General features: G+C 44.8%; 1 protein-coding gene across 1 annotated transcript in view; it reads left to right on the top strand.

Annotated features, from left to right (window-relative positions):
• Positions 1-1135: 1135 nt before the first annotated feature.
• fbln2 (fibulin 2) overlaps positions 1136-10590 on the top strand; it is a 152809-nt gene continuing 143354 nt past the window's right edge. The window contains exons 1-2 of the mRNA XM_074666100.1: positions 1136-1261; positions 5212-7104. Of these exons, the coding sequence (XP_074522201.1) occupies positions 5295-7104 (1810 nt within the window). The 5' untranslated portion in view covers positions 1136-1261; positions 5212-5294. The remainder of the gene's footprint in view (positions 1262-5211; positions 7105-10590) is intronic.

The following is a 10590-nucleotide window of genomic DNA, read 5'->3' as shown; positions in this document are numbered from 1 at the left end:
CAGTCCGGGTCGGTTCGGTACGGTTTGGGACGGTTTGGGACAGTTCAGTCTCATCCCGTTTGCGTTTCCACAGCTAACTGTGCCCTCTCATGGTGGGCGGCGTGTAAGCCGGATGCCGGAAGCCACAGCTGGTAAACAATAGCGCCGTAGCAGCTTACCCCGCGATTAAATCCAACAAAGGAGAAAACGCGACACAGCAAACAAAGAGCACGGATGGAAGACATGCAGCATTTCGTTCTCTCTGTGATTGGCATGAAACTCTCTGTTACAAAGTGCAATCAAGCTTCGTTTCAGAGAAGTCTGTGTGCCGCCAGGAGAAATGCAGCCGCTGTCGGGGTAAGTGACAATTCTTTTGACCAATCAACAGTCTGCAGTGTGTTGCTCCACCTCCCGAGAGCGGATCGGTTCAGTCTGGCACCCATACCCAACTCGTCTCGGTTTTTAAGGATCCGCCCCGGGATGAGTCAGTGGAAACGCCACTAAAAGCGCACAGTACCGAGACGAACCGACCCGGACTGCTTGGTGGAAACGCGGCTTAAGTTACCCATGTTCTCAAGGGCACTTTCGCTAGCTCACATTCTTAACATCTAAAAAGGGCAGATAAGTGTATTCTGCCAACTAGGAGGCAGAAGCTTTAGCTTTTTTTTTTTTCAACACTTGGGCTGTGACACCCACCCCCCACCCACCCTGCACACCTCTGTTCTGAATGACAGGTGTAACTAATATTTTAAAGCAAAAGCAGATGAACAGGACAGCTCAAATAAAGTTTGATAAGCGCATGGAGCTCTTAAAAGTTTCCCTTAAGGACTGAAAAATGTAATAGAATAGTTTGTCTGTTTGCACACTCTGGAAATCTTTGTTAGCCAGTGGAAACATGCTTTAGACTTCAATGAAGTAAAGCGTTTTCTTTCAGATACTCCTTTAAAAAGTTTCTTTCGCCTGCTCCAGGAATCAAACAGGCTCCGTCTCTACCTGTTGTGGGCTGGCTCAGCCAGGAGCCGGGGTCTCCCCCGGACCAGGAGAGACTTCTTGTACCTCCCCCTCTGCCTGCCTGGCCCCAGTAGATCCTCCACAGTCAAAGTTTCTCACTTGTAACAGTCGGAGGACCTGCAGCCGGCTGCTCCTCACACCATCAGTCCGTATGACAAGGTGACGCAAACCAGTGTCTCCAAACTGCTCCAGTCGTCGCTCCGTCGAAAGTTTGCGCAGCTCTTTGTCGACACTCTTTTCGCCTGCTGCAGGATAATCCATGGATGTTGTGGTAAGAATAACTCAGGCACTTTACTAGTGCGAGTTCTTTTCAAACTTTTCTCTCCATGGGGGATTGAACTCTGCAGTCTGCTATCAGAGGGAAAGTTGTTTTCAGTCAGCAGAGAGGAGGGGGACAGGTTGCATGGAGGTTTTTTGGAGAAGATTGACTGAAGTGTCGTTTAATAAGTTGCAGACTAAAAACTTTGCAATGAACATTAGGATTCATTTAACAGCGACGAGTTTGCAACGAAAGATCAAAACGTCAGTAGACTTATTAAAGGTCTTATTACGTCTTATCCATGATAGATAAGTTTAAGTCTTAGTGTATTTCTCACGGTGTGTATAATGACACACATGCCTTTCTCCGCGCAGAGCTGCATTACATCTCTCTGAGCAGTTGTTCTGTTACAGATTCATTTTTTTTCCTCATGAAGAAAGTTTTAGAGAATCCTCTCATTGTGGTCATGTTGGCAAAGCAGCATGACATCAGGGATTGTTTAGAGATCAGCTGAGCCTGCGTGCGTGTGTGTGTGTGTGTGTGTGTGTGTGTGTGTGTGTGTGTGTGTGTGTGTGTGTGTGTGTGTGTGTGTGTGTGTGTAGTCAAAACGAACACAGAGGAATTCCCCATCCTCCTTCCTCAGGGAATCACTCTGTGTGTCTTCCTTGCAGCCTGCTTTGCCATCTTTTGGTGAGTGTGGTGCTGTAACCCAGCCTGTCTCTTCCTCTGACAGCCCAGCATTGACTCTCATCTCTCTGGGCTCAGCTCGGTTTAGTGACAGCTGGCCTTGAGGGTGGGCTGGGGCTTGATTATTCCCCCTCCAGGGAGGCATTTGCTGGAGATTCAGCTATAAAAAATGTAGCCTTTTTTTTCATTCCTCAGCCACATGCAGGGGAGTTTAGTGGTCAAACTGTTTGGCTGTGACTCAGTGGGATATCAAAATCAACCATAAATTGTCTGGGAAGAAATGAAATCAATAAATGATATTCATTCCAAGGAGTATGGTTTGAAAACCTGTGATGTGTGCACTATCTCTAAACACTGACTGCCCACCCTATTCTCTATTGTTAGATGAAAAGCTGAATTATTGCCACAATTGTCCTGATCAGTGGTGTGCACAGGGGTGGAGGGGCAGGGGAGTGGTTACCCCCCCCCCCCCCCCCCCCCCCCCCCCAAAAGTGTTTACTGAAGTTCCCTCTAAGGAGAGTGTAACTCACTAAAGCAAAATGAATGCTAAAGTTCTATCAAGTAGTGTAATGTGCTATAGTGCCCTATTAGGGGCCAAAAGTCGCGTTAAAGTAACCTCTTGGAGGCCAAAACACACAAAAAAGTGCCCTCTTTGGAGACGAGAAGGGGTCTTTAGTGCGTTCTTAGAGGCCAAAACGTGTGCTAAAGTATCCTCTTGGGGGCCAAAACACACACTAAATGCCCTCTTTGGAGAGGAAAAGGGCTCATTAGTGCTTTCTCAAGGGGCCAAAACTTGTCTTCAAGTGATACTCTGGGATGGAACAAGTTGAGTCCTATCACAAGGTTTAGGGCAGAAATTACCCCTACAGCAGTGTTTTTGTGCAGCAGAAGCCCAGGGCGCACACACCAAACACCCCCTCCCTGCTCCTCTGCCGGTTTCCTCTGCACTCAGACGGGGCCATTTTTTAATTGACCAAAAACACAAATAAACGCACTCCCACTGAAAAAATCTGATATTGGTCTGCATTCACACTTTATTTAGAGAATTTTCAGCGCGTTACTTTCACACAAAAACACCGCTAAATAAGGCTCTAGTTCTCATCGTGTCTCTTCGTCCTGGCAGACTACCTGCATTTGTTTATATCTGGAACGCTGCGTGCGCGGACTGATACACTAAGTTGCGGGCACCTCGTAGCGCCAGCTGTGGCTCTGCAGCGGAGGTTTTACGACACGATGAAAACTAGAGCCTTATTTAGCGGTGTTTTTGTGTGAAAGTAACGCGCTGAAAATTCTCTAAATAAAGCGTGAAAGCAGACTGATATCAGATTTTTTCGGTGGGAGTCCGTTTATTTGTGTTTTTGGTCAAGTAAGATATGGCCCCGTCTGAGTGCAGAGGAAACCTGCAGAGGAGCAGGGAGGGGGGTGTTTGGTGTGAGCGCCCTGGGCTTCTGCTGCACAAAAACACTGCTGTAGGGATAATTTCTGCCCTAAACCTTGTGACAGGACCCTACTTGTTCCATCCCGGAGTATCACTTTAAGTGCATTCTTTGTGGCCAAAACTTGTGCTAAGGTTCTCTCTATGGGGCCAAAACTAATTTTATTCCTTGAGAACCAGAACACACACTTAAGTGCCCTCTTAGGGGCTAAAACTGGTGCTTAGGTGCTCTCTTGGGAGCCAAAACCCACACTTAGGACAAGGTCACACTGGCAAACCGTGCGGGGCTTGAGCAGGCTTCAACCCTAAAGCACGTTTCGAATGGTTTGTGTGAATGCAACCGTGCCATGCTTGCGCACGGAATGCTTTGGCACGCTTCGGAGAGGTAGGCTTTGGCACGATTTACTTCATGCACGAGCACAAGCACGCAGACAGCGTGTGTGATACATGACGTATCACCGCAGCAAACTCGTCTCTGGACAATTATTTTGAACATAGCCTTTGTTAGCAAAACACACGAGACTGACTTATTGGGTGAAAAAACTCAAAAGGCCCCTGAGAAGTGTGCAGAACCCAGCGCCCTCTCCAGTGGCGAAAACAGGCTGTATGTGCTTTTATGTTTGTGTTTGTGCCTATTTATCTATTTATTTATTTAGCTTTTTCGCCCCTGCCTTTCAAATGTGTGTGCACACCACTGGTCCAGAACATATTGTTCTGGTGGAGTCGAGGTGAAGTCTGACTGGTGGCCTGTCCCTTCACAGCCGCTATAAGGTCACTCCAGGTCTCAGCTAGCAGAAAACTCAGATCCCTGATTATGAGGTGAAGTGTGGTAAAGTGGTTTGGATTGATATCCAGAGCAGGTTTACAGACTTTGATGGCACCATTTGTGGCAAATCAGTGTTGAATTCAGCACTCGACAGATACTTCACAAATATCAGCTCAGGAACAGAGCAGTCTGAGTGTGATGAGGGGGATGTGTTTGCTTTGGAGATGACCTGCAGGAGTTTGTGTTAAATTTCAAACATTCATTATTGTGTGATTGTGTTAAATTAATAAGTTCAGCACTGCAAAAAAATTAACTTATCAAGTGATTTTGTCTTATTTCAAGTTAAAATTGTCACATTATACTTGATATTGAGCCACATTCAACTTATCAGTCCAGAAAAATATCTGGTTTCAAGTAATTTAAAGACAAAAATGAGGTCTGAATTGCTCGTAGCAAGCAAAAAAATATCTGCCAATGGAACAAAAGAAGTTTGCTCAATGTCTTAATGCAATTAACTTTTCTCTTGACTCATTGGAAGATTTTTTTAACTTGTTACAAGCAATTCAGACCTCTTTTTGTTTTTAAATATCTTGAAACAAGACGTTTTTCTGGACTGATCAGGTGACTGTGGCTCATATTAAGTCTAAAACGACGATTTCTACAGATAAATAAGACAAAAACACTTGATAAAATTTTTTTCCCCGTGAGACACATTTATACCTTTAAAAAAACAGTTACTAGATGTAAAAGAAGGAAGTAAAATGACTCCAGCATAGAGCAGCAGAGTTTTAAAAAAAACCTGACTGACAGTTTTTTCCATGTAGATGACCGGGGAAAAGGTAAAAATGACACAGGCAGATTTCAAACCCAGCATGCCAGTCTTCATAACGATCAAAGCACTGGGCTGTGGCTGGTGTTGAAGAGGTGTGTGTAGTCTGAGTGTCAGGACAGTTTTACTCGGCTGTTAAAACCAGGCTCTCTCCAGCTCAGCTGTGAACCCAGATGTTGGTCTGCTTTCATTTTGAAATAAGCCTCCGTCTGCCCGCCTGTCTCTCTTTCTCCTATCCCTTGCAGAGTAACGGTCTAACACGAGGCCAGAATGTGCCAGCAGCCTTGAAGACAAACTGAAGGCCTCGGATGGTTCCTGATCCTCATTGATGTTTAGACGTACACCTGAGGCCATGGCTGCTGTTGAAAGGGCAGACGTAACGCTCGTAAGGATTACATTTGTCTTTATCTGCTTGAGTGTGTGCTTGTGTCAGCGTGACTGCACAGGTGTGGACTGTCCCCAGCTGGAAAACTGTATCGAAGAAGGACTGGAGCGAGGAGCCTGCTGTGCGTCATGCCTGCAGAAAGGCTGCACATGTGAGGGGTACCAGTACTACGACTGCATTAATGCTGGGTTCAAGAACGGAAAGGTGCCAGAGGGGGACTCTTACTTTGTGGACTACGGCAGCACAGAGTGTTCCTGCCCTGCAGGAGGAGGAAGGATCAGCTGCCACTTCATCAGCTGTCCCGATCTGCCGCCAAACTGCATCGAGGTTTCAGAGCCTGCTGACGGATGCATGCAGTGCGAGCGTGTCGGATGCATCCACGATGGCCACAAATATGAGGCTGGACACTCCTTTCACGTCGACTCGTGCCAGGTCTGCCACTGCCCCACTGAAGGCGGGAAGCTGATGTGTTACCCTGTGCCGGACTGTGACGCACAGGAGGTCAGGAAGACAGTGCTGCCTGCGCCAGGAGAGGGGGGCTCAGCCAACACCCACAGGAGTCCCCCACAAAGTTTCCACCAGCGAGGGCGCACTGATCAAACCCCTCCTCATCACTTGAACGGGACGCTCCCGCTCTTTAAAGATTTGCCTTTGTACAAAGAGGAGACAGAAGATTATGATTATGGTCCTGTAGACACTCCAGAGAGCTACCATCAATCTCTGGCCGTCCCCACCCACCCCCCCTCCTCCAACAAGGTCCTCTCTGTGTTCAGAGGCTCTGGCGGACCTGACAGAACCGCAGCCCTTCAGGGCATTGACAGACAAGGCAAGCTGGAGCTGAGGGAGCGATATGGAGTTCGTGACCATCCTGAGGACAGAGAGGAAGTGACAGAGAGTCCCCTGAGCGTGGACCAGGATGCTGTCACACCTCATATGCACATGGACACCACCACATCTTGGCAGCTTTCACAGGGTCTGGAGAGTGTGCAAAGGGAAACATTCGGTGATCTAACTGCACAGACAGTCAAAGAAAATCCACTGCACGGATTAAAAAGTTTAGATAGTGTCATATTTCGACCAAACCAAGGCTTAAGACCCGAAAAACACCCTGGATTTCCTCACAAGGGTTCAGAGAAAGCAGTTCATCATCTGAGTATCCCTGAGACTAATCATCCGGAGCGAGTAACAGCAATTCAAACCAATCAGCCAAGGCGATCAGATAAAATGAATTTTCCACCTCACATGCTCATAAGCCCAGAGAGCCCAGTGCATCCCCAGGCAAGTCCGAATGTTGAGAAAGAATCACAGAGGACGGTTACAGCACACGGAGAGGAAGGAGGGGATGAGGAACAGATGGAAAAGCAGGAAGAAGAAGAAGAAGAAGAAGTAGTTACATTTCATGGCGTCACGGGGCCTGAAGGAAAAGATTTGTCGTATGAGCTTCATCCACCTCAACAGGAGAGAAACAACGAGGGGCCAGAGAGCAGCCATCCAACCAGCAGCTACGAAAAGACAACGCCTGAGCACAGCACCAGCTCGGCCAGGAAGAGCGAGTACCTGACAACTCCCATGGTGCATTTCATTACCACCACCACCACCCAGCAGCCTCAAAGGGTCGAGCTGGATGAGAATGAGCCCAGCAGAGCGCCAGGTCAGAGGAGGTCTGACCTTCACGGGGGAGTCCAGGGAGAGGGGGCGGAGAGAGATGGAGAGAGGAAAGATCGCCCGGCGGTGCTCATCAAACCTGATGGAGGTAAGAGAAAAGATGAACTCACTGCACAGGGCACCACACTCAGTAATCACTGGAAGGTGGAGGGTGGTGGTTTCTATTCTCAGGAGTGAAACTTTGCTTATATATTACCAACATGGCTGTCGCTTTATAGGATTACTGAAACATTTTCATTTCGGTTAAAGGCTTAAACTTAGATTTTTTTTTTGCAACATTATTTTTTAATGCTTTGTGTCTTTTTTCTTGAATTTGGTTAGAGCCACTTTCACTCAGCTCCTCCTATCTCTTAACATCCCTCCCTTCTTTTTCTGCTGTTTGCTTCGTTTTGTCTTCTTTCCTCTGCATCAACTCAAAGTTACCGCTCTCCACTTCTTGCCATTCAGACAAGATAATGGTTTTTATGGGGTTTAGACCAGTCCGACCCAAGAGTATCGATCACGGCTGAGTGATCAGTGAGGAAGCTGAAGTAAACAGACAACCAGAGACTTCTCACTGTTTTCTCTGATGGTTCCAAGGCTGAGGAGTGAGGATGTTATTAACTGTTGAATCTCACTGTTGCTGTTATCGCTGCAGCTGAAGAACAGCTTGTTTTTTGGTGCTTGTTAAACGACGCCTCTTGTTGACAATGTTAAAAGGTAGACCCTGCAGTATTTTCCCAAAAAAGAAAACGTCAACTTTTACAGGAACAGTCCTGCTGAATCATCACTTCTAGGCCTCTGTACATGTGTGTCAGTGTCTATGTCTGCCTGGAACCCCCTCCTCAGCCTGTATGTTGATGTTTTGGCTGTATCAGGACATTTCTGGGCGGAGGCTAAGCACTATTAGATCAGTCAATCAAAAAGTGCCCAGTAAAAACAACCAAAGTAAAACAAAATGCTTAACAGATGTAAGATGAAGTTCGGCTCAACTTTCACTCACTTTTGGGAACACAGGATGAAGAGTGATGCGAGTTGTCTTTCTGCTAGCCATGTATGTGTCAAATACCTGTGATTAGCTTGTGCTAACATGCCAAGTCAGGTGCACAGCTCTCTAGTCTTTCCTGCGTAGAGACGTGATGCTGCATCTTGTTGCTGGGCTAGTGAGTTTGTTCATGTAGTGACAAACAGAGGTTTTAGGTGTGTGCTGCCACTGGCACTGAGCCAAGGAGGGAGGAGCTCAGTTTGAATCTTGTGTTTCCATACAAGTATTAAAAAAATCCTGCAGACCCTACCTTTGAACCTTTTCTCTGCCCTGAAATTTAAAATATTGTCAACTGCCATAAAACACAAGATGTTCACATCTTGATGACTATGGCTTAACACAGGGATCCCCAATGGCTCAGCCCTCCCTCCTCCAAAACAACGGTGCCAGAGACTTGTGGCCCTCACTTACCCTCAGAGTGGTAAAACATTAACTGGCTGCCAAGCACTGACAGTCACAGACCAACACAGAGACATTAAAACAACACAAAAGTAGGACAACAACCAAACAATCATCATAGTATCTGATTTTTAAAAACTAGAACTTAAGTTTTATCTGTTTTGGCTGTAGCCGTTACTATTCAATAAGTATTAATAACAATCAACCATCAATTTGGCTACTTTTGTGTTTATTCCAACAATATTTTATAAAACACGCAGTTACAAATCTGAAAAAGTTTTTATTCTTATCTTTTTGAATGGGTACAGACCCTAAGCTGGGAACAGTGAGACTTATTTAACTACTTTTCAGACTCCCCTGGTGGCTAATTTTTTTAAAAAGCGACTAGCCGCTTTTGGAGACTTTGACAAAAGCAGGTGCCAAGGTCCTCGCTTGCTTGTTAACAAGCAACAGGTGCTGCTGTGAGCCCCTCCCACTTCTTAAAGCATTCATTGATGGACTAATCCTCACACAGCAATTCTTTCAAACTAAAATCAGAGCAGGATATGCTGTAGCCTTTGCATATGGACGCAGATTGCAGCAAAGAAAATTGTGTGCAAAACGGTTGCTGGCTGGTCCCTCAACTGTGTCACACATTTTGAGCTAGAAAATCACTCAGAGAGCGCAGACCTCCACCAAGCATATTGTGATTGTCACCAACATTTTAGTCCTGCTTTAATGTTATACTCCCTTTCAGCAGACTGTCTGCTACAATTTGCCTGGCAGTGTTGAAAATTATGACCCAGTACATATTTCATATTCTGGATCTTAGCACCCAGAATATTGGCAGGATCTGGATCATAGGTTTACATCCGTCGGAAATTATGGTGACCTTGTCTTGTATTGTTTTGCAAAGCAATCTGACCATTTCTTGTGGAGTTATTTACACATATGGTGAAAACAGCCCTATCTCACAATGTCCTGGATCCAGGCGGTGATCCGGATCACCTCCAAAATGTAATCACGTCTTCTTTATCCCATTTTGAACATTTCCTGAAAACTTCATCAAGATCTGTTTGTTACTTTTTGAACATAACATGAAACATAACCGCCTTGGTGGAGGTAATCATGCAGATTAGATTATGACACCATTTAGTGACTTCTTGTCACTTCTTCTTTCGTACAGCCAGTAGCTCCTTTCTTTGCTGAGCAGTTGGCAACATTTCTTGGGAACTGAAAGCTTATTGTTACAACAACAGTTCAACCAGGAAAAATATCAAGTTGAGCTTTAACAGCCAAAAGACATACAATATGTCTGCTGTATGTCTCTGCTCCATCATGGCGTTAGATCTGACAGGTTTCAGTCAATGTGTCAGCCCACACTGCCTTGTTCCAGTTGTGTTATTGATTTGCACAAAGCAGATTGAGCGGGACAGGAAGTGGTGCACTGAAATCACAGTAAAACATCCACAAACTTCAAAATAAAATAAATAATTTTGGTGCTGACACCAAATAGTAATTCATTTTGTTTGAACACAATCTGACATAATGAGCAGAGCCAGGCCAGGAGTTAACAGGTTTGAGGTTTGTCAGGAGAGGCAGCGTTCCCACTGTAATGTACCCTGTAAAAAAAAAAATAAAGGAAATGTTCTGTAATTTTTAACAGATTTTTCCTGTTTTCTTATGAAAGAACAAGATGCCATAAGATTTAATTTGTCTTTTCTTTTTTCTTTTTTTTTTTTGCAATTTAACACAGGAAAAAAAATCTGATTTCATGGTTTAATACCCTAAGCTAGTTAAAGTATTTTTTCTATATTACAAAATAGTATAAAAAAACTTTAAAATTACAGAAATTATCTGGAAAATGACATCCTGTTTATTTTTTTCTAAGTATAATGCCAATAATGACATATTGTGATTATTTCTGATTTTTTTTTTTTTTTTATGGAAAAAAAAAAAGTTTTATTTTTCTTCTCTCTTAAGTCACTGTCAAATTGATGTAAAATGACAATAATTATCTGTAACTTAATTAGTACCTCTTTGAAAAGAGGTCATGTGGATACTAATAATCTAATGACTTTTACTGGAATTGGCAGGTAAATCTTAGTGTATGTATACACCCTGTTCCCTCCTCACTCATGGTTGCAGTGATGGTTAGTCTTTAGTTGTGAG

The sequence above is a fragment of the Halichoeres trimaculatus genome, unplaced genomic scaffold (genome assembly GCF_033239565.1).
Source record: "Halichoeres trimaculatus isolate MK-OKI-2021-1 unplaced genomic scaffold, fHalTri1.1 fHalTri1_scaffold_1, whole genome shotgun sequence".
Lineage (NCBI taxonomy): Eukaryota > Metazoa > Chordata > Actinopteri > Labriformes > Labridae > Halichoeres > Halichoeres trimaculatus.
Note: the sequence above shows the minus strand (reverse complement) of the source record. Positions and strands in the feature narration are given on the sequence as shown.